This window comes from Mustela nivalis (assembly GCF_964662115.1).
Source record: "Mustela nivalis genome assembly, chromosome: 10".
In the NCBI taxonomy this organism is placed as follows: domain Eukaryota; kingdom Metazoa; phylum Chordata; class Mammalia; order Carnivora; family Mustelidae; genus Mustela; species Mustela nivalis.
Genome location: NC_139029.1, coordinates 29,587,814 through 29,611,823, shown reverse-complemented (window position 1 = coordinate 29,611,823; position 24,010 = coordinate 29,587,814). Strand labels below are relative to the sequence as shown.

At 38.8% G+C, this 24,010-nt stretch overlaps 1 protein-coding gene across 1 annotated transcript in view; it reads right to left on the bottom strand.

The window, feature by feature from the left end:
• Positions 1 to 23,682, bottom strand: part of RLF (RLF zinc finger) — a 96,906-nt gene extending 73,224 nt beyond the window's left edge. Inside the window, exon 1 of the mRNA XM_082687061.1 lies at positions 23,381 to 23,682. Coding sequence (XP_082543187.1) covers positions 23,381 to 23,617 — 237 coding nt within the window. The 5' untranslated portion in view covers positions 23,618 to 23,682. The remainder of the gene's footprint in view (positions 1 to 23,380) is intronic.
• Between the last annotated feature and the right edge of the window lie 328 nt (positions 23,683 to 24,010).

The window sequence follows — 24,010 nt, the reverse complement described above, 5'->3', positions numbered from 1 at the left end:
CGAGTCCCGCATCGGGCTCTCTGCTCAGCAGGGAGCCTGCTTCCCTCTCTCTCTCTCTGCCTGCCTCTCCTACTACTTGTGATTTCTCTCTGTCAAATAAATAAACAAAATCTTTAAAAAAAAAATAGTAAGTACTGGCAAGGAAATGGAGAATGTGGAACCCCTGTGTTGTCAGTAGGAATGCAAAATGGTGTAGCCATTGCAAAAAATGTCATGGTAGTTCCCCCCAAAATTAAACAACTATCATATGATCCAGTATCCATTTCTGGATATACACCCAAAACAATCAAAAGCAAGGACTTGATGAGGTACTTGTACCCATGTTCACAGTAGCACTATTTATAATAGCCAAAAGGTGGAGCAACCCAAGAATCCATCAATGTATGAATGAATAAATAAACTGTAGTATGAACACACTATGGACTCTTTTTTTAAAAAAGATTTTTATTTATTTGACAGAGATCACAAGTAGGCAAGAAGCAGGCAGAGAGAGAGGAAGGGAAGCAGGCTCCCCGCTGAGCGGAAAGCCCAACACAGGGCTCGATCCCAGTACCCTGAAACCATGACCCGAGCGGAAGGCAGAGGCTTTAACCCACTGAGCCACCCAGGCGCCCCACACAATGGACTATTATTCAGCCTTAAAAATTAAAGGAAACTTGGGGCACCTGGGCGGCTCTCTCAATTAAGTGTCTGACTTTTGGTTTTGGCTCAGGTTATGATCTCAGGGTTGTGAGACTGAACCCCGTGTCCAGCTCTGCAGAATCTTGAGTGTCTCTCTCCCTCTGCTTCTGCCCCCACCCCCACTCACTCTCTCTCTAAAACAAACAAAAAAATAAATCTTTTTTTTTTTTAAAGATTTTATTTATTTATTCGACAGACAGAGATCACAAGTAGGTAGAGAGGCAGGCAGAGAGAGAGAGGGGAGGAAGCAGGCTTTCTGCGGAGCAGACAGCCCGATGTGGGGCTCGATCCCAGGACACTGGGATTCTGACCTGAGCCGAAGGCAGAGGCTTTAACCCACTGAGCCACACAGGTGCCCCAAAATAAATCTTTTTTTAAAAAGGAAATGTGAAGGACACCTGTGGGCGACTCAGTTGCTTAAGCATTTGCCTTCAGCTTAGGTCACAATCCCAGGGTCCTGTGGCTGAGTCCCACGCTGCGCTCCTTACTAGCGGGGAGCCTGCTTCTCCCTCTGCCTGCTCTACCTGCCGCTTACCTTGTTGGTACACTCTCTCCCTCTCTAACAAATAAATAAAATCTTAAAAAAAAAAAAAAGAAAAGGAAATTTGACAATGCTACAACATGGATGAATCCTGAAGACATTATGCTAAGTAAAATTAGCAAATCACAAAGAGACAAATAATGGTTTCCACTCCTATGTTGTACCATAGTCAAATTCTTAGAGACAGAAAGAAGTATGGCTGTCAGAGGCTGGAGAGAGGGAGGAATGGGGAATGAGTATCTAATAGGTGCAGAGTTTTGGTATGGGAAGATGAAAATATTCGGGATGTAAATGGTGGTGATGGTTTCCTATCAATGTAATATATTTAACACCAATGAATATACACTTAAAAATGCTTAAAATGGTAAATTTTATATTATGCACAATTTTATATTTACTACGATTTTAAAAACACCCCAAAAGGGGTGCCTGGGTGGCTCAGTTGGTTAAGTGTCTGCCTTCAGCTCAGGTTATGATCCCAGAGTCCTGGAATTGAGACCCACATCAGACTCCGTGCTGATCAGGGAGCCTGCTTCTCCCTTTCCCTCTACTACTCCCCCTGCTTGTGGTCTCTCTCTCTCTGTCAAATAAATAATAAAATCTTTAAAACAAAAACAAAAAAGAGTCAACTCCATGTCATTTTCAATTGGCAACTTTCAAGAAACATGAGTGAGCGAGCATACAACAGGAAGATGGGGAGGAGAAAAGGATAAATTCAAATACCCTCCATTTCTGCTTTAGTGAGTCATTATTACTAAAAGGACTGATCTAGAATACTTTTTAAGTTTGGAGATTTTAAAATCCAAGCCTTATCACACTGGGGAAAAGTATTACAATTTGGACCTAGCCACGTAATACAGTGAAATGCTACGTCCTGTGGTTGTGTTCTTATTGTTGAGGTTTGAGAGGGATGTGTTGTGGGAGTCTGTTTCTGGACATAAACAGAGGTTCATTCAAACCTCTTACCCTCATCACTTGCCGGCTGACCTCTTTGGGTCTTGATTACTTTAAAATCTGTCACCTGAGGGGCGCCTGGGTGGCTCAGTGGGTTAAGCCGCTGCCTTCGGCTCAGGTCATGATCTCAGGGTCCTGGGATCGAGTCCCGCATCGGGCTCTCTGCTCAGCAGGGAGCCTGCTTCCTTCTCTCTCTCTCTCTCTGCCTGCCTATCAGTGTACTTGTGATTTCTCTCTGTCAAATAAATAAATAAAATCTTTAAAAAAAAAAAATCTGTCACCTGAAACTGAGTATCATTTTCCCCCAGACATTATATAACTTTTAATAATTAAGAGTTTAGTAAAAATGAAAAAAAAAAAACCCAAAACCAAACCATCTTAACCTTCTTAACCATTTTTCAAAGTACAGTTCTATGGCATTAAGTATATTTATATTGTTGTGCTACCACTACGAACATCTATCCATAGAATTTTCATCTAAACAGTAACTCCCTATTACTCCCTCCCTTCAGCCCTCTGGCAACCACTATTCTACTTTCTGAGTCTACTTTCTATGTGCAATACAGTTTTCATACTATATTTTCTGTTTGAAGAAGCAGTACAAGAACATGATAAATGGCATCAGGGTAGACAAATAGATCAGTGAAAAGAATAGAGTCCAGCCTACATATATATGGCTAAATGATTTTTTAAAAGGTGCAAAGGCAATTTCTTAATTCAATGAGAAAGCAGTCTTTTCAACAAAGGAATGCAATATTTAGATTTATTTTAAAAACATAAAAGACTTCCAACACCCCCCATACAATATACAAAAATTAACTTCAAGTGGATCATAGTTCTAAATGTAAAAGCTCAAACAAATTTCTGGGAGAAAACAGAAGAAAATCTTTATGGTCTTGAGACCGACAGATTTCTTACATATATAACATGAAAAACATAATTCATAAAAGAGAAAGCTGACAGACTGAACTTTATCATAATCGAGCACTTGTGTTCTTCAAGATATACTTTTTTTTATTTTTTTAAAGATTTTATTTATTTATTTGACAGAAATCACAAGAAGGCAGAGAAACAGACAGAGAGAGAGAAGGGAAAGCAGGCCCCCTGCTGAGCAGAAGCCCAATGCAGGCATGATCCCAGAACCCTGAGATCATGACCTGAGCCAAAGGCAGAGGCTTAACCCAATGAGCCACCCAGGCATCCCTCAAGATACACTGTTAAGAGAACAACAACAACAACAACAACAACAACAAAAGCCACAGCCCAGGAGAATATTTTTGCAAAGAATATACTCAATTCCATTTTTCCCCTGACCCCATCAACTCTATGGTTATAGAAGGGATCAATTTAATAGAAATTAACCATGGCTTGGCTGCTTGTGTGCCCACCTAGTTACGCAGGACTTTTCCCTCCTGTCTTACCCAGTATTTCCTAGTAGTTCTTCACGGTATCTCACATGAGTTCACCAACAGTTCAGTCCAGAATGTGTGATATCCACCTCAACTCATCCTTGTGATTTGCTCCCTACAAGCAGGTAGACAGCACCTCAGGCTTTCCCCATTGGCCACATCACCACAATGCAATCTGTGTCAAGTCCAAGGGTATTCCCTCCAGAGTCCCAAGTGAACCACAGACAGAATGTGTATAACTTAGAAGTGATACAAATCACCATCCCCATTCTGCCCACTCTTTACCATCTAAGCCTCAACATGAAAAAATATATATATATTGTGTGTATACACATACACACACACACACACATAGATATCTGATGGTTTATGTCCAGAAACAGACTCCCACAACACATCCCTCTCAAACCTCAACAATAAGAACACAAACAACCCAATTTTTAAATGGCCAAAAGATCTGAAAGGTACTTCACCAATAAAGATATAAGGATGGCAAATAAGCACATAAAAAAATATTCAATATAGTAACTCATTAGTGGGGCACCTGGGTGGCTAAGCCAGTTAAGCACCCAACTCTTGACTTCTGCTTAGGTCTTGCTCTCATCAGATGAGATCAAGCTGTGTCAGGCTCCACACTCCGTGGGGCATCTGCTTAAGATTCTCTCTCTCCCTTTGCCCCTCTCCCCATTCATGCAAGCACGCATGGATAGCTTCCTCTCTCTGTCTCTCTCTCAAAAATAAATAAATCTTAAAAAAAAAATTAGGAGCGCCTAGGTGGTTAAGCATCTCCCTCTCCCTCTGCCTCACCTGTCCCCTGCATGCTCTCTCTCTCTCAAAAGAATAAATCAGTCATTAAATAAAATAAAAATAAGTCATTAGCGAAATGTAAATTAGAACCACAAAGAGCTACCAATAATTTCAGAATGGCTAAAGCAAAGACTGGCCACACCAAGTGTTGATCAGAAGGTGGAAAATTAGAACTCTCATACATTGTTGGTAGGAATGTTAAATGATACAACTACTCTGAAAAGACCTGTCATGTGATCCAGCCATTCAACCTAGGTATTTATCCAAGAGAAAGCATCTGTCCACACAAAGACTTATACTAATGTTCACAACAACTTTATCTGTAATAGCCAAAAACTAGAAATAAGCCAAATGTCTATCAATAATAGATGAATGAGCAAATCATGACAGAACCATAAAATAAAATGTATTAACAACTTGAGTGAATTTCAAAATAATTATACTAAGTGAAAGAAGTCAAAGACATTATAGAGTTTTATTTATATGAAATTCTGAAAAATGCAATCTAATCTATAAAGACAGAAAGCAGCTCAATAGTTGAGTGACGGTGGAAAGATGGCAGGGAAAGAAAGAGGAAACACAATGGAGTGAGAAAGAACTTCTAGGGGTAATGGGTATATTCATTATCTTGATTATTTCATGGGTGTTTGGATATGCCAAAGCTTATCAAATTGCACATTTTAACTAGGAGCAGTTTACTGTCTGTCAATTATACTTCAACAAAGCTGTTTTTAAAGACATACAGGCTATAGGGTGCCTGGCTGGCTCACAGTGGAATGTGTGACTCTTGATCTCCAAGTTTTAAGTTCGAGCCCCATGTTGGGCATACAGATTACTTAAAAATAAAATCTTTTTTTTTTTTTAAGTAGGTGCCACACCCAACATGGGTCTTGAACTCATGACCCTGAGATCAAGACCTAAGCTGAAATCAAGAGCGGGACACTTAATTGACTAAGCCAACCAGGTGCACCAAAAATAAAATTTAAAAAAAGACATGAGCCAAAAGTACACAAAAATCATAAAAGGAATTTAAATAAATTTTGTTTCAATTTTCAGATCTATCAGACTTGTAATTTTTACTGTAAAAAATATAAAACTCCTGTGCATAAATATAATGTAACAAATGAAAAGATAAACTGAAGATAATTCTAAGGTATACGACTAGTAAAAGATTCATGTTTAACATACATAAGTTCATAAAAACTGTAAAGAAAAAGTTGGGGAGCCTGGGTGACTCAGTTGGTTAAGTGGCCAACTCCTGATTTCGGCTCAGGTCATGATCTCAGAGTTGTGAGACTGAGCCCCACAGCAGGCTCCCCACTTAGTGCGGAGCTTATCCCTCTCCCTCCCTGCACTTTTCTGCATGCTTGCTCTCTCTCACTTGTTTTCAAATAAATAAATAAAATCTTAAAAAAAAAAGAAAAAGTAAAGAAAAAGACAAATAAGGGATGCCTGGTTGGCTCTTGTCAGTAGAGCAAGCAAATCTTGATCTTTGGTTCTTAGTTCAAGCCCCACGCTGGGTGTGGAGACTACTTAAAAATAAATTCTAAGATAAAATAAAAAAAATAAAAAATAAAAAAGCAGGAAAAAAAATTAAAACCACAATGAGATATCACAGTCCACCCATGCAAATGGCTAAAATTTAGCTACACCAAGTACTGGAAAGAACGTGGGGCAATGTTCAGTTTCATATACTGATAAGTGGCACAACTTGGCAGTATTTATTATAGCTGAAGGCAGACCTATATATGAACCCAGCAACCCCACTTTAAGCATATACTCTAAAGAAATTCTTGTACCCATGCATCTCAAGATATACTGGAAAGATGTCCACTTCAACAGTTAATGTAAATAAATGCCTCTAAATCCATTAATAAAAGAATGGACAAATGAATTATAATATACTTACATAATAAGATATTACATGCCACTGAACAATGAATGTGCCAAAGCTATAAAACAAATACAGATAAATCTTAGATACATTATGTTGAATATATTTTATTTTTCCATATGCTGAATTAAAAAGCTGCTGAAGAATACATATAGTACAGCATTTAAGTAAAGCTGAAAAACACATAGAATACTACTACAGACTGTATTAAAATGCACAACTATTAAGTAAAGAGATGCAGCAAAATAATTAAATACCAAAATCAGGATGGTGGTGGGAGATAAAAGAACCTGTGAAAGGGTATATAGGTAGCTTCAATCATTCCATTTCTTAGGTCAGGCTCATTTTATACTCTCTTTACTATTTTCTATGTTGGAGATATTTGACATTTAACATATGCTTCAAAGTTCTGAGCAAAACTGATTTTCAACCTAGATTCTTTCCCCCAGTCTAACACAAACAAGAGATAGGAAGAGATCTCAGAAAGCTACTAGAGAGTATTCCTTCACACCCAAAGTAAGAGAGTAAAAGGAGAAAAGGACACAGGGGGTAGGAAACAGAGAAGAGGGAGAGAAAAAAAGATGTTCTAAAACAACAGTTGATAAAATAAAAATGTATTTAAAAGGGTAACAGGTGGGGCACCTGGCTGGCTCAGTCAGTGGCTCTGATCAAGAATACAACTCTTGGGGGCGCCTGGGTGGCTCAGTGGGTTAAAGCCTCTGCCTTCACCTCAGGTCATGACCCCAGGATCCTGGGATCAAGCCCCGTGTCGGGCTTTCTGCTCAGCAGGGAGCCTGCTTCCTCCTCTCTCTCTGCCTGTTTCTCTGCCTACTTGTGATCTCCATCTGTCAAATTAATTAATTAATTAATTAAAAAAAAAAGAATACAACTCTTGTATTCTCTTGATCTTGGGGTTTGAAGTTTGAGCCCCACACTGGGTATAGAGAATACTTAAAAATAGTCTACGGCCATACCACCCTGAACGCGCCCGATCTCGTCTGATCTCGGAAGCTAAGCAGGGTCGGGCCTGGTTAGTACTTGGATGGGAGAATACTTAAAAATAAAGTATTTTTAGAATGAATGGGTCAACCAGGAAATTAAAGAAGAATTTAAAAAATTCATGGAAACAAATGATAATGAAAAATATTTTTTAAAATAAAAATAAAAAGGCAAAAGGTTAAGTACAAACCATATAAAAACCCAAGAAACAAAATGAATGCCCCACTAACTCATGCAACACTTAATACTTTAGTAATTCATTCAAAACTTTTTCTATACATCACTGCTTTTTATCTTGGATATCCTTTCATACTAATACCTATAGCACTATCTTATCTGTTTAAATTTTACTTTAGGGCGCCTGGGTGGCTCAGTGGTTAAGCCGCTGCCTTCGGCTCAGGTCATGATCTCAGGGTCCTGGGATCGAGTCCCGCATCGGGCTCTCTGCTCAGCAGGGAGCCTGCTTCCTCCTCTCTATCTCTCTCTGCCTGCCTCTCTGCCTACTTGTGATTTCTCTCTGTCAAATAAATAAATAAAATCTTAAAAAAAATAAAAAATAAATAAATAAAATAAAATAAATTTTACTTTAAAAAATACTGAAATACAACAAAAATGTAAAATTCACCTACAACCCAACCACTTTAAAATTTTGTATGCAAGAAAGAAGTGAAAAATCACACTTGTATTCCATCTGATTCCACTCCCAATTTCCAACTTCCAAATAAACCCTAAAAATATTTTGGTACAAATGCCTTAGGTACATAAACAAAAGCTTTCCAAGCTCTTTGTAATAATCTCCTGGGCTCAAATGTCTTACTGGTTTTGTGGTGTTCAAAGGGTACTTAATTTTTTGGCATTTCCAAGCCTAAAGTAAAAATATTTCTGCATTCCTACTCTCCCTTAAATTAGTAAGGTCTTCCCTTCTTAACCATATACTTGCTTCAATTTTTTAGCCTGGAACCAAGGCCAACAAAGCGGACTACAGAAAAGTGGCAAGGAAAATAATTTATTTATAATCTATACAAACTGGAAAAGAACAATGTTGTTTATTCAAACCCACTTATATTAGACCTCAAAATTATTAAGCAATAATTAAACATGGAATTGTTTCACTTATACTCCTCTTACCTAAGGGCAAAAACTAATTGGAAGATGGATAAATACATATGATCATCAAACACTGACTACAGCTCTACTGTAGCAATAAGCAAACGTAACATAAAAATTGTTTAATGTTTATCTTCTCCACTACACAATAAACAAGGAGGGCAAGAACCATAACTGGTTTCTCATCACTGTAGACCAGAACCCAGCATATTGAGTAGTATATAGCAGGTATTCTATAATGACTTGCTTCTGATGCTTGGTACTATTTTTAAAGGATTTGCTAACTTATTTTTGAAGTTTGATTAAAACAGTTTTTGAGGGGCGCCTGGGTGGCTCAGTAGGTTAAGCATCAGCCTTCGGCTCAGGCCATGATTCCAGGGTGCTGGTATTGAGCCCTCCGATGGCTCCCTGCTCATTGGAGAGCCTGCTTCTCCCTCTCCCTCTGCCTCTTGCTCTCTCTGTCAAATAAATATATGAAATCTTAAAAAAAAAAAAAAAGTTTCTCAGATACACATCTTTGATGAGAGTAAAATATGACTGTATACTAAAACAAATTCAGGGGTGCCTGGGTGGCTCAGCGTAGGTGAAGCAACTGCCTTTAGCTCAGGTCATGATCCTGGGGATCCTGGGATTTAGCCCTGTGTCAGGTTCCCCGTTCAGCAGGGAGTCCGCTTCTTTCCTTCTCCCTCTGCCCCTGCCCCCATTTGTTCATTCTCTCTAATAAAATCTTTTTTTAAAATTCTAAATAAATATGTAAATAAATAAAACAAATTCAACTAAGTAGATTTGGTTCCAGATTCTCACTGCTTCATTCAAATCCTACAAAGGAGAGCAGCATAATATTGACCAAACTGCACTAACGAGAATTTTTACAAGGAAATGGTTAGATCCTATTTTTTTAGATGGTTGTTCACAGATTAATGATATGCTAGCCATGAATTTTGTTTGGTGGTAAATAAATATGTCAATGTTCAGAATTTTTTTGATACTATCACCTATTTGAATCCTCACCCCACATCTTACAGTGAGGAGTTTCCCCCTTAAAAGTTTTAAGCTGGAAAGGGAGTGAACTAGGTAACTTCTAAAGTTCTTCCCTCAAACATATGATTATGAAAACATGACCACCTTTTACCTAGGAACTCAAATTCAATGTGTTACAAATTCAAATCACTTTTGGTATGTATGGATTTCAATAAAATGAGATACATAATTTAAATGCCAAACAATAAACCAGGTTAAAACCAATAATCAAGGGAATATTATTATGCAGAATGATCTATTAAACAGGTCAAACTCATTATTTCCACTAGATATGGATCCCAAAGGGCATCCATATTGTTTCAACATAAAAAAATATTACTGTAAATTGCACTTCCAGTCTGCAAAGCTCATCACTGGCTCTCTGAATCTAAAACCACATTGCAAATGCTCTATAAACATCTAGGAAACTTTTTTTCTTTTAATGAGCTGTATATCGACAGGAAAATGGTGGAAAGCTGCCCTACAGGAAATACTTTAAAACATCATTCAGGATGGAAATGAAATAAAGAAGTTGACACACTGGGTACCTATCTGCTACCAAAAGTTATGCTAATGGCAATGCTATACTGTCCCACTTAATATTCACAATCACCTATCAGGGAGCTTTCTCTTACCTCCAAGTAAGAAGATGATCTTCAAGAAGAAGATCCAAGGCAAGGTTTAAGGTCACAAGAATGTTAGATAGCGTATTTAGAGTGAAATCTCCTAACTTCTATTGGATATGCTATCCATTTCATAAGACAATAAAACATAAGAGAGACCAAAGTTGACGTATGCACACTTACTGATAGAACTTTGTGGGATAATTTCTTCTGTATTTAACATATTCATTTATCAAGTCCCTTACACACTGAAATAAAATTTCACTCTGAAGGAAAAAGCCAAATAAGGACAATGAACATAACTAATGTAAACAAATTACTTCAGTTCAAATTAGTACAGTGGTTTCCACTGGGGTGGGCATTTATATTACTATTGCTTACCAGCAATAACCTACTAAGGGCAGAAATAAGTATTAACATGTTAAATGATTTTTCAAATATTTTTTTTTTTTAAGATTTTATTAGAGTTCGCACACACGCACAAGAGGGGTGAGGGGCAGAGGAAGAAGCAATCTCCCGCTGAGCCTGATGTGGGGCTCAATCCCAGGACCATGAGATCATGACCTGAGCCAAAGGCCAATGCTTAACCACTTAACCCCCCAAATTTCATCACATTAATATTTTTCTGTGATTGCTTATAATATAGGCACTGCATTAATAAAAGATTTATTATTCATTTATTTCAATAAGGATAACAAATGCTTGGAGTTAGAAAATAATCTTTGGCAAATGTTTTTCAACAGAAAAATTATGTAATTTTGAAGGAGAATCAAACCTTAAAAATTATCTCATTTAAGCAGCAATCTGAAACCCCCAAAATGAACTGATTTGGCCCAATTCATACATCCATTCAGTGGTACCTTACTTAAATCACATAAAAATAACAATATAAGAACAAGTTAGCTAATGGAAAGCACTAGGGTCTTTCCAGTTACTCAGCTATGACTTAAGTCTTTCTAGACACTAGTAGCACTGGTATATAACATCAATAAACATTTGCTGGAAAATGACTACATGGGCATTTCTCACAGCAACAAGCAATCACTAATTTGTATCATATATTCCAACAGCTTCAGGTTAGGCTGCCACTAACTATGCTTCTTTAGAACCTTTTCAAAGCAGCATGGACTCTGAAGATTACATCATCACTCTCTAAGACTAGACAATCAAAATTTTTTTTAATGTCTTTGGCCCATTTTTATTTATTTTTAAAGATTGTATTTATTTGTCAGAGAGAGACAGAGAACACAAGCAAAGGAGCAGCAGAGTAGGCAAAGGGAGAAGCAGGTTCCCCGCCGAGCAAGGAGCCCCATGTGGGACTTGATCCCAGAACTGCGGGATCATGACCTGAGCCAAAGGCAGCGGCTTAACTGACTGAGCCACCCAGGCATCTCTAGACAAGCAGATTTTAATGACTTTCATCTAGTAACATTTTATTTTTTTTAACTAATAACATTTTAAAATACAGGTATGCAAAAAAACAAAAAGTAAAGACAAATGTCAAGTATCTAATACACATAAAAAAGCATGCAAATGCTGTTAAGATGAAAATTAGTAAAATGATATGAGAGCAATTACTTGCCACTATCAGACTGGAAAATATTAAAAAGTTCAATAACACCAGTGTTAGCAAGTATATAGTCAAACAGGGACTCCCAAACACTACTGACAGAAGTACATATTCTGCTTTTTGTAGGCCAGTATTCAACAAAATTTAAAATAAACATTCTCTTTAATACAGTAATTTCAATTCCAAGAATTTATGCTATAGGGGGGCATCTGGGTGGCTCAATGGGTTAAAGCCTCTGCCTTCGGCTCAGGCCATGATCTCCGGGTTCTGGGATCAAGCCCTGCATCAAGCTCTCTGCTTCTCCCCTCTCTCTCTGCCTGCCTCTCTGCCTACTTTTGATCTCTGACAAATAAACAAATAAAATCTTAAAAAAAAAAAAAGTTTATACTATAGGTATTAATAACCACTGCTTAATGTTTAAGGATGTTCACTGCAACCTTATTTATGATAATAAAGAAGAACAATGATTTAATTATGGTACATGCTCAACGTGTGTTGATATAGAGAATTGTTTTCAATATACTAAATTAAAATCTGAATTGCAGATTTGAGTTTTTAAGAATACACAAGAGATTTAACTCTTCTGGGAGTGACTAGAGGGACTGAAGGCAGAAGAGGGCTTTTACTTTTTCCTTAAGCCTTCCTGTAGCACTACAGATTTTCTATATAAAATCACTGCTTTTATAGTTAATTTTTTTTTTTTTTAAGTTAAAAGAGTATTGAGGGGTACCTGGGTGGCTCAGTCAGTTTTGCAGCTGCCTTCCATCAGGTCCTGATCCCAGGGTCTGGGACAGAGCCCTGAAACAGGCGCCCTGATTAGCAGGGCGCCTGCTTCTCCCTCTCCCCCTCCCTCCACTCATGTTCTCTCTCTCTCTCTCTCTCTCTCTCAATCTCTCTAAAATAAAAATACTTAATTAGGGGCACCTGGGTGGCTCAGTTGGTTAAGCCTCTGCCTTCAGCTCGGGTCATGATTACAGGGTCTTGGGATCGAGCCCCACATCAGGCTCTCTGCTCCACGGGGAGCCTGCTTCCTCTTCTCTCTCTCTGCCTGCCTCTCTGCCTACTGTGATCTCTGTCTGTCAAATAAATAAATAAATAAATTTTTGAAAAATATATTTAATTAATTTTAAAAAGAGCGCAGAAGGCTTTGCTACCTGCAGAATTTAAAATCAAGGGTGTTTTTCAATGGAATACTATGATTTCTTTTTTTAAATAGTAAATGTGTAAAATGTGTATATTCCATGAGAAAGTATGTCTGTATTACTTTTTTTTTAATTAAAGATTTTATTTATTTATTTGACAGAGAGAAATCACAAGTAGATGGAGAAGCAGGCAGAGAGAGAGAGAGAGAGGGAAGCAGGCTCCCTGCCGAGCAGAGAGCCCGATGCGGGACTCGATCCCAGGACCCTGAGATCATGACCTGAGCCGAAAGCAGCGGCTTAACCCACTGAGCCACCCAGGCGCCCCTGTATTACGTTTTAATATATAACCTCAACACTATTTTTCTAAAAATGTGTGTGTGTATACACACACAAAAATTTCATAAGTATACATTCCCAAACTGTTCACAAAAAAATTCTGTAAGTATACATTCCCAATCTGTTAACCAAAGAAAACTATTAATCTAGAAAAACACAGTACTGAAGTATAAGGCTATGTGACAACTGTCATCCTTTACTGGCTCTTCTTTTACACTGTTCTGGTTTTCTACAATTAGATTCTATTCATGAATTCCTTGGACAATTAAAAATTCCAATCTTTAAGCAATCTTGAGAAAGAAAAACAAAGCTGCAGATATCATAATTCCAGATTTCAAGATCTACTACAAAGCTGTAGTGATTAAAAAGTACGATACTGGCACAAATACAGACATACAGATCAACGGAACAGAAAAAAGAGTCCAGAAATAAAGTCATGCTTATGTGGTCAATTAATATATGATGAAGGGAGCAAGAACATACAATAGGGAAAAGACAGTCTCTTCAATAAATGGTGCTAGGAAAACTGGACAGGTAGATGTAAAAGAATGAAAATGGACCACTTTCTAACACCATATACTAAAATAAACTCAAAATGGATTAAGGACCTAAATGTGTGGCCTGAAACCATAAAAACCCAGAAAAGAATATAGGTATCAATTTCCCTAACATCAGCCCTACCAACATTTTTCTGATATATATCCCAAGGCAAGGGAAACAAAGCAAAAATCAACTCCTGGGAATATATCCTTTTGCACCACAAAGAAAACAATCAACAACAAAAAAAAGAAAACCTACTGAATGGGAGGAGATACTTGCAAATGATGTATCTGCTAAGGGATTAATATACCAAATATATAAAGGACTTAAAACAACCGAACACCAAAAAAAACAAACAATCCTATGAAAAAATGGGTAGAGAACCTCAACCAAATTTCTCCCCAAAAAACCATATAGATATCTAGTCAACAGACACATGAAAAATTGCTCAAGAGCTCTAATTATCATGGAAATGTAAATCAAAGCCACAAGGAGGTATCACCTTACATCTATCAGAATGGCTAGAATCAAAAAGACAAGAAATGACAAGAATTGGTGAGGATGTGGAAAACAGTATGGAGGCTCCTCAAAAAGTAAAAATGGGGGGGCACTAAAAATAGAAGTACCAAAAAAAAAAAAAAAAAAAACCAACCAACCCCAGAAGTACATTATGACCCAACAATTCCACTTCTGGGAATTTACCCAAGGAGAACAAAAACACTAACTCAAAAAGATAAATACATCCCTGTGCTTACATAGCATTATTTACAATAACCAAGATATGGAAGCAATGTTAAGTGCCCATCAACAGACAAATGCATATACATACATATAATAGACTATTACACAGCCATAAAAAAGGGGTAAGATCTTGCTATCTGCAACAACATGGTTGGACCTAGAGGGTACTGTGCTAAGTGAAGCAGGGCAGACTGAGAAAGACAAATAACAAAGGATTTCATTCTCATGTGGATTCTAAAAAAACAAAATAAATGAATAAACAAATTAAAAAAAGGAGAATCAAACCTATAAATAGAGAGAACAGAAGGCTGCCAGGGGAAGGGGGTAGGACAATGGGAAAAAAAAGGTGGGGGGAGTGGGAAATACAGACTTTTGGCTATAGAATGGGTAAGTCATGGGAATAAAAGGTACAGCATAGGAAACATACTCAATGACACTGTAAAAACGTTGTATGGCTGACGGGTGGTAGCTATACTTTTGAGCATAGCATAACATATAGAGAAGCTGAATCACTACATTGTACACCTGAAACTAATGTAACACTGTGTGTCAACTATACGCAAAATTTCTTCTTTAATACTTACATATACACACATACTGTATACATATTTTTCCAAAAATAAGACTAATAGACCAAGCTATTAATAATGAGATTACATGGTGGTTTCACTTTCTGCATTTATACATCTTGTCTTAAGCTTTTAGAATGAGCATGTATGAGAGTCACAAAAATTTTAAAATGTAGATATTTCATTTTTTTTTAAGATTTTAGAATGTATTTACTTGAGAGAGGATGAGAGAGAATGTGTGCACGTCCAAGTGGGGCGGGGTAGTGGGGAGCAGAGGAAGAGGAGGAAGGAGACTCCAGGCTGAGCAGGGAGCCTGATATGGGGCTCAATCCCAGGACCCCGAGATCATGACCTGAGCCAAACAGAGACACTTAACCAACTGAGCCACCTAGTGTCCCCCATATTTAATTTTATTACTTTAAGATATATCTTGTGCATTTTAAGCATACATATTTAAAAAGCAAATTTAAGAAAATGAAAGCACAATTAAAAATATGCCTATTTTATACAACCATATATCATAAAAATGCAATTTCCAAACTAGGTCATTCACTCTATCATATCTGGTAATAATTCCTACATATGTCCACTTTAATAAAGCATTACTGTAGTGGCTAATGTGACACATTCAGGCTATTTCCTTAGGAGTAAAAATACTATGTAACCAAGTGTCAGCACAAAAACCTAATAGATCACCCCAAAAAGGACAAGCAAGGCATTAAAAAAACATATTAAAGAATTCAGACACAGCACAAAAACGAGAAGAAAGAGACAAATACATTCATAGTTCCCCAGCTAGTTATACTGAAGAAATTCAGGTAAAACTAAATGAATAACCCTGAACTCAAGATATGTCTGAAATAGAATTCAATCTCAATTTCAAAAAAAATTACAATACATTGAAATATTTTTCATATGGGACAGTATGTATAATTCAAAATTTGCAAAAACTTTAAAGGGAAACTTTTTTCATAAAAAATATCATTATCATGTTTTAAGCTGAAACTGGGGAATCAAAATTCAGTGGTATGTATACATGCAGCAATCCACTCTTCCCCAGTGATTTACTTTGCTATAATGAAAGAAAAACATGGAATTTGGGGGTGATATCAGGTTTAGAACATGGCAAAATGTTAAATGTTCTGGACCTGCTAAGTTTGGCAAATGCTGCACAACACTTAATGCTCTCTGGGAGCATTAAATTAATGTGTAAAACACATTAAAAAATATGTATCCCAACTTATATGAACACAGAATCCTTAGTTCAAGAAGTACTTACTAATACATAAAACTCACGGAACAAAACACAGTTTAGGAAATGCTGATATAGGAAAGAGAGCATGGTCTTAGGAGTCTGAAGACTCTGCCACAGCTTACTAACTGTGTGACCCTGGGAAAGTTACTTAACCTCCCTGTGCCTCAGTTTTCTATCTGCAAAATGAAAATACCACCATCTACCTGAGTGCTTTGGCACAAAAAAGATGATTGACTGATAAGTAAATAAATAGTCCCTCTAATTTTTCATGTAATGGTTAATATGTTGGCTTTAGTGAGCAATCCAAGTTTGAGGAATCTATTTTTTTATACCATCTTGCTCAATCCCATATCTATGTTCAAGTTTTCCAGTTTGATGTCAATCATATCCAAAATAAATGTTTCAATCTGGCTAAGCAAATCCTGTTTCAAAAAAGTCTTTAAATATTTGTAGAATATAGACAACCATGGGAAATTTTTTTTTAAAGATCTTATTTATTTGACAGAGAGAGAAATCGTAAGTAGGCAGAGAGGCAGGTAGAGGGAGAGGGGGAAACAGGTTCCCTGCTGAGCAGAGAGCCCCATGCTGGATCCCAGGACCCTGAGACCATGACCCAAGCCAAAGGCAGACGCTTAACCTACTGAGCCACCCAGGCGCCCCAACCATGGGAAATTCTTAAGAAGCATAAATAAAATTAATTTCTACTCTTCAGTAATCAAGATACAAAGAATAAGAATGGATCCCTGCTGGGAAGCAACATAAACTGGCTAACCAAAAATGTCCCTATTTCTTAATAAAGACAGGTGCAAGACTTGTTACTCTCAAGAAGTCTAGTCAGGGATTTAAGGAAGGAAGGAGATAAAAGATTAACAAATCCTGACTGAATACCCATTAAGTGCCAGGGACAATTCTAGGCACTGGGTAAACAGTCAACACCTTCATGATGCTTACATTCGAAATGCAAGAACAGACAAATAGACACATTTGTTATAAGATATCAGATAGTAGTTGGTAATTTAAAGAAATAGAAAGCAGTGTTAAGGAGCTGGAAGAAGATGCAAAAGCTTTGTTTTAGATAAGATAGTCAAGAAAGGCCTCTGGGAGACGTGACAGTGTCTAGAACTAAGTGAAAACAAAGCACACTTTAGTTTACCGATGCCTTCACAGGCTTGAAGTAAGTGGTGCTTTCTACTAGACTTTTTATTAACATTGTTCAGAAGAGCACAATCCACAGGGAGATACAGAAATCACTACTATAAAAGAGACTGGGTGGTACCAAGTAACTGATAGCATCAAAGTTCCCACTGCTTCACAAGTCCCATTTATAATTACATTTTGGTCATATGTAGTACAATGTTAGCTTCTGCCATTGTAACTACCTGTCATCCAGTCTCTATTTAGACATCTCCCAAGAGAAGGCAGCACAAAAAGAAAAGATAAAATATTAAAAATCTTTTAAAATAAAGAGTTCAAGAGCTTTAAAGTTTTCATGGCCACCAATCTCAAGGAGTTAGGAAGACTGATCCCCATCTCAACATCTTCGAACTGTTGCCTTATTCAGCTGCTAACTCTTCCTCAATACTATAATGCCTCCAATTTTCTCCCTCCAACAACACTATTCCTCATTCCGGACACGTAAAAGTGTACATTATTATATGAATGGAGGCTAAGTTGACAAGGTATGTTTCCAAGAAACACGCAAAGTTTCCTCTCCCGTTCCTTTACAGTAATTTCTTATGATAAAGTTGCTTTTTAACATATCAGATTTTACATCAAGTGTTCCTTTTGAAGTAGTCACCTCTTGAGTATATCATTAAGTTCTACAATGGAATTCATTCAACAAATTAGTTTTCTGTGCCAGGCACTGTATTAATTGCTAGGTACCAAGTATACAAAAAAGACTAAACAAAATCCCTACTCAGGTTGGTTTACTAGTCAACAAGAGACAAAGAAAGAAACAACTATTCAGGTACCACACTTACATAAAAGATGCTACTGGAGTATATTAAGTGAAAGAATCACCTCATTCTGTCTGCTGAAATCAGGAAACACTTCTGAAAGACGTAACATCTAAACCTGGTCTTAAAGGATAAATAGGCAGATGGGGAAGGAAGGACCTTAAGGTTAATGAGGCCAACTGAGAGATACACTGTAGTGAAGGTAGACTCCCTCCCACCCACCCACAAGGAAGCTGGAAAGGTTGGAGATGGGAGCTGGGAAAGGGGGAGGCAGTGGCCAGATTCTAAAAGGCTTTGTCTGCCAGGCTAGGCTATTAAGTCAGACTTTTATCTTGTCTTTGGTGTAAGAAACCATTTAAGAATTTTAGGGAATAAAGTGCCTAATGAGATTATATTTACAATTTAGAAAGAACACCAAAATGGACTGTAGATGAAGCCAGTCAGAAAGCAAGAGAGATTAATGAACAGGCTGCTCCAATAGGACATCATGAAGCCTGAACTAAGACAGTGACAGAATGAAAAGCAAGAGTTAAAAGCAAAGGTATGTACAAAGTGTCAAAAAACACAAACATCTAAGAGGAAAACTATCCAGTGAAATCAAAGAAAGCTTCACAGGAGGTGGTATGTGCCATGGGCCCTAAACAAGGAAAATTTGCTATACAGAAAATGAGAGTAAAGGACAGAGGACAGAGAACAGCACAGTGGGAGGGGAAGACAGAATGCTTAATGACCTGAGATCTTGTAAAAGTAGTAATTCTATCCTTTTGGAGATCAAGCAGTTGGTAAATATTTACTGAAAGCCTAAGAGGGATCTTGAAGAATCAGATGAAAATTAAGATCACCCTTCCCAAAATAATGCACTTGGAAATTTACAGGCAAAATTTTAGTAACAGGAGTAATTGAGATGGCATTTTGGTCCAAGAATTCCAAGTTCAGTACCGCTAAATAAGAATAGGATTATGGGGGCACCTGGGTGGCTCAGTGGGTTAAAGCCTCTGCCTTCAGCTCAGGTCATGATCCCAGGGTCCTGGGATCGAGCCCCGCATCGGGCTCTCTGCTCGGCAGGGAGCCTGCTTCCTCCTCTCTCTCTGCCTGCCTCTCTGCCTGCTTGTGATCTCTATCAAATAAATAAATAAAATCTTTAAAAAAAAAAAAAAAGAATAGGATTATGATGATGATATTGGCTAGGCTAAAAGCTGATAAGTAAACTGGGAGTAAGGATGAAGACTTTTTATTCTAAGGCAAAGAAATCTGGAAAACTCAGACAATTTCAGGAACACTGAGTTTACAGATTATCTTATTTAGTCCATACAACAATACATTTAATTGGATAAGAGTAAGTACTATTATTATTGTCAATGAGAAAACTAAGGGTTAAAGAAAATAACATACCAAGGTACCTCTCTAGTTTAAGTGGTGAAGCCTGTAGGCCTATCTGCTTTAGACCCTTTGAACTCAATTACTAACCTAGGAGAAACTTAAATATATGCCTTACTTATTTTAACATTTAAAAATCTACAAAGTCGGGGCGCCTGGTTGGCTCAGTGGGTTGGGGCCTCTGCCTTCAGCTCAGATCATGATCCCAGGGTCCTGGGATCAAGCCCCAAATCAGGCCCTCTGCTCAGTGGGGAGCCTGCAACCCCCTCTTGCTGCCTGCCTCTATGCCTACTTGTGATCTCTCTCTCTGTCAAATGAATGGATAAAATCTTTAAAATAATAATAATAAAAATTTTAAAAAATAAAAATCTATAAAGTCACTATTAGCCTACAACCCAAAAGTTTTTCATATAAACAAGGTTTACTCATAAAACTACTTTGGTATTCTCATAGTATAATCATTCACTCAATAATTTCAAGTTTGTTCAGGTTACTTAAAAAGCCTTCAAAATACGTATTACAAAGAAAACTACCAGCTGTATAACTTTAGGAATCATGCTGCGCCCCCCCCACCCAAAAAAGCAAAAACTTGAGAGGATATTATCAATTTTTCAACAAACCAGAGAAAGGCTTTTTTCTGGAGTTAATCTTATCCACACCACTTGGAAGACAATGTTTTCAGAAAAGGAATTAAGGGAAAGGAGGGAAAAGCCACATCCCATAGTCACTGAATACAAATATTCACTGAATACAAGTTGATCTAAGTATCATTTTCTTAGTAACTATTACTTCTGAAGTTTCATTTTTATCATCTTCACAAACTTCTGAAAATTGAAAACATGCCCAGAATGAGACAAGCTCTCTATCCTTTCATATGTTGGTTTATTTCTTGATTTGGTGCAATTCCAAAGATAGAGCCATACTGCAAGAGCTGGAGAGAATATGGTCCCAGCCTGTTGCAGGAGGAATCTACTTGGTACAACCTAAGTCTCTGGAACACTTTTAAACTAAATACCTGATGGGGCACCTGGTTGGCTCAGTTGGTTAAGCATCTGCCTTTGGCTCAGGTCATGATCCTGGGGTTCTGGGATCAAGCCCCAAGTCTGGCTCCCTGATCAGAGAGGAGTATGTTTCTCCCTCTGCCTTTCCACCTACCTGTGCTCGCTCTCTCTCTCTCAAATAAATAAATAAAATCTTTAAAAAGAAAAAAAAAAAACATAACCTGAACACCTGATGAAAATATTTTGTGGCAGCTAAGTATCCAAGAGAACACAAGTCAGGTTACTTATCTTTACATATTAAGTGCTTCTAGAGGGCATGGTCCTGTCACCAGCACATAGTGCAATGTCAGGCACACCACAATGAAGGGATGAATAAATCTTATTCTGCCTTTCAAATGTGAAACCAGGAGCTATTCAACCAAATTTGAATGGTGACATTGTTCCTCCATCATAAAATTATGAACAAGGACACCCTGAATTGATTTTATCTTGGCTATTGAAAAAAAAAAAGTGACAAAAATATTGTGGCAAATATTGTGAAGAGCTGTCTATAAACTTTCTAGTCTATTGTTTGTATAAAGCATTTCAAGGTGATAAAGACCAGAAAACAAAATAAATTCCATAGGCACAGTTTGCCCAAGGTTATTAGCTAATAAGTGGAAAAGTCACAATTAGGACACAACTAGCTCTCAATCCAATGTGCTTCCTATTATATCAGTCATCACAGAAACATTTCTCATTTATTAATCCAAAAAAAATATTTTGGGAAAAATTTTAGGCAAAAGGAAAACTCGTAGAAAAGACAGATTGCAAAAGTACTTTCCTTCTGAAATTCTTCTGTGCCCTGACATTTCTAGGTGTCACCAAGACTCAAGACATTTAAACATTCAGTTAAAATGAGATAGATGAGAGCCGCAAGTACTATGCATGAAGAAAAAAAGAAAGAAATTATATGTGTGTGTGTATATGTGTATATATATATATATATATATATATATATATATATAGTATCCTCTGACAGACTTCAATTTGACTAGTTACATCCATTCTTGTTATCCTTCTATGATGACAACACAAACTTAGAAGGCTTCCCCCAAACCTACATCTTCTCATCATCCTCACTCTTCCTCCTTGTCCAATTAGCTCCCCATTCTCCCAAAACTTCGGTTTTCCTTCACATCTCTACCTTTTGGCACCGAAATGCTCCACTCCCCTCCCTTCCCTCAACATTGCCATGATGCACTTTTATCCTTTCAGCCATAGGGGCTTCCTGGACCACCCTATCTAAAGCGGCCTCTCCCAGTTACTTCTAAGTTCATGACTACAAATCACAGTTAAACTTTTAATTGATTTTTACTAGTTAACTGTCGTTCCCATTAGGATGTCCCATGATGGCTTTCCCCTCTACATTGTCTCTACAACACCTCCTTTTCCACCATTACCAAAACTGATTTTGGAAATAGTTATTTCTACCACCTCCTCCTAACTGTAAGCTCATCAAGGTTGTAAAGTGCCACCTTACTCATTTGCTCAGCACCTAGTGAAGTGCCTGACACCATCCAATGCATTCAGTAAAAGTTTGTTAAAATAAATGTGTGCAATAAGTGGGAATATTCATTAATAGAGAAAAAGCAAAGAACAATTACACCTCAACACTTCCTAGTGCAGGGAAATGCTGTAGGGTGTAGACATGAAAACTGTAATGATACACTGTATTAGCAAGGACAAAATTCCATTTGAAGAGATGAGGTGTCTCTGGCTCGGCAGAGAGGAAGTAGAAAAGCAATCAAGCAAGTCTACTTTTTATTTTCCACTGGACCACCAGAGCAAATTGTCCCCTAAAACTACAACTTTGGAACACTGCAATTTATTCAGCAAACTCAACTACTCATCAAGTGTCCAAGCACCGACATACTACTATTATTTTGCATTCTCTAAGATACACCAGGTGAGGAGCAGAGGGTTGGCCCTGAAACATGGTAGAACAAACAGCAGAAGTAATAACGGCAGATCTTTATAGAGAAAAATCTCGAAATGGCCATGCAGACCAATCTAAACATACCAATAAATATGTAACCACAGGTTAGGACCCATTATATCACAAAAATGGTCATACCACTACCAAAAGAGACCACACTCCCTCCACCTTACTCAATCCTCTTCTACTCAAAGATCGTAATAGCCACTACAAAGCTCAATAGCCTCATTCCTGGTAGCACAAGCCTCAAAGGAATACAGGAGATGCGAAAAGAACAGCTTCACAGTCTCCCCACTCCCCGCCTCAAAAAAATAAAAGAAAATAAGAAAAAATAAAAAACCAAACAACCAATGGGCTCCACAATCCCTAATGAGAAAGCCCCAGACGCCTTTCAAAGCCAACTGTCAGACCTTTTAGGGGCCCAAATGACGTTGACTCCAAAGATAAGTCTCTGGCCACAAAATATATCTCCGGATTACTCAGGAAAACCCAGGTTTTCCAGTTTGGAGATATGCACTCAAAAAAGGATCTCCCAGCAGAACGAGCAATCAATCTCTCAGGAGGCAATGGCGCTCCAACCACCCGGCAGGGGGACAGGCAACGGCGACAAGGCACGGCCCTTCCAGGGAGCCGCCGGCGCCCTCCGGGCTCTCAGTCTGGCCCAGCACAACCCGCCCTGGCGGTGGCCAAAGTCGGGCAGTGGTGAAGGGGGGCCAGCGGTCGAGCTTCCCGAGCTGGGCCTTCCCGGCCCGGGGGCGCGGCAAGACGGGAAGGTGGCGCCTTTCAGTCCGGCCCCGGCTGCGGCAACGGATCGGGGGCCTCTTCCCCTGGCCTCCCCACCCCGCCACCCTCACCCAGCCAGTCAGCAAGCCCCTCACCTGGCAGAAGCTCCGGCAGTAGTTCAAAGATGAGACCTCCGACACCTCCTGCTCCCTCAGCTCTGTCTCCAGCTGCCACAGACACGGTCGCAGTCCCGGGGCTCCAGGCGCCGGAGATGCAGGGCGATGACCCCGAGCCATGGACTCAGTCTCGGTTCCGTCTCCGGCTCCCGTTCCCGCCGGAGCCTCAGCCCCGGCCCCGGCGGCGACGGCGGCGTCTCCCTTTCCGTCCGCCATCTTCCCACGGCCCAGCAGCGCGTAGGCAACCAAGCCACGTGATTCAGCCCCGGCCCCGCCCCCGGCTGACCGCACGTGGTGACGCACTCCTTGGCGACGCGGGCGCGGGACGGATTCCGTCACTGGGTCTCAGGGTACTCCCTCTCGGCGGCCTTCCCAACAGCCGCCCTGGCAACCGCCAGGAGGCTACTGGCCTCAGTCCTACCTGCCTCAGCCCTTCTAGACTCTTAAGAGTCACGAAATCACCGAGCCTGACATACATGTAGACGTAACCCAGATATGAGAGGGATGACACTGGAGCTGCGAGCTCGAGAACGAGAGAAAAGCATCACCAGTAGAAGGAACATAAGCAAAGGTTGTGAAGCTGAAATGAAGACTAGCTCCGTGGGAAGG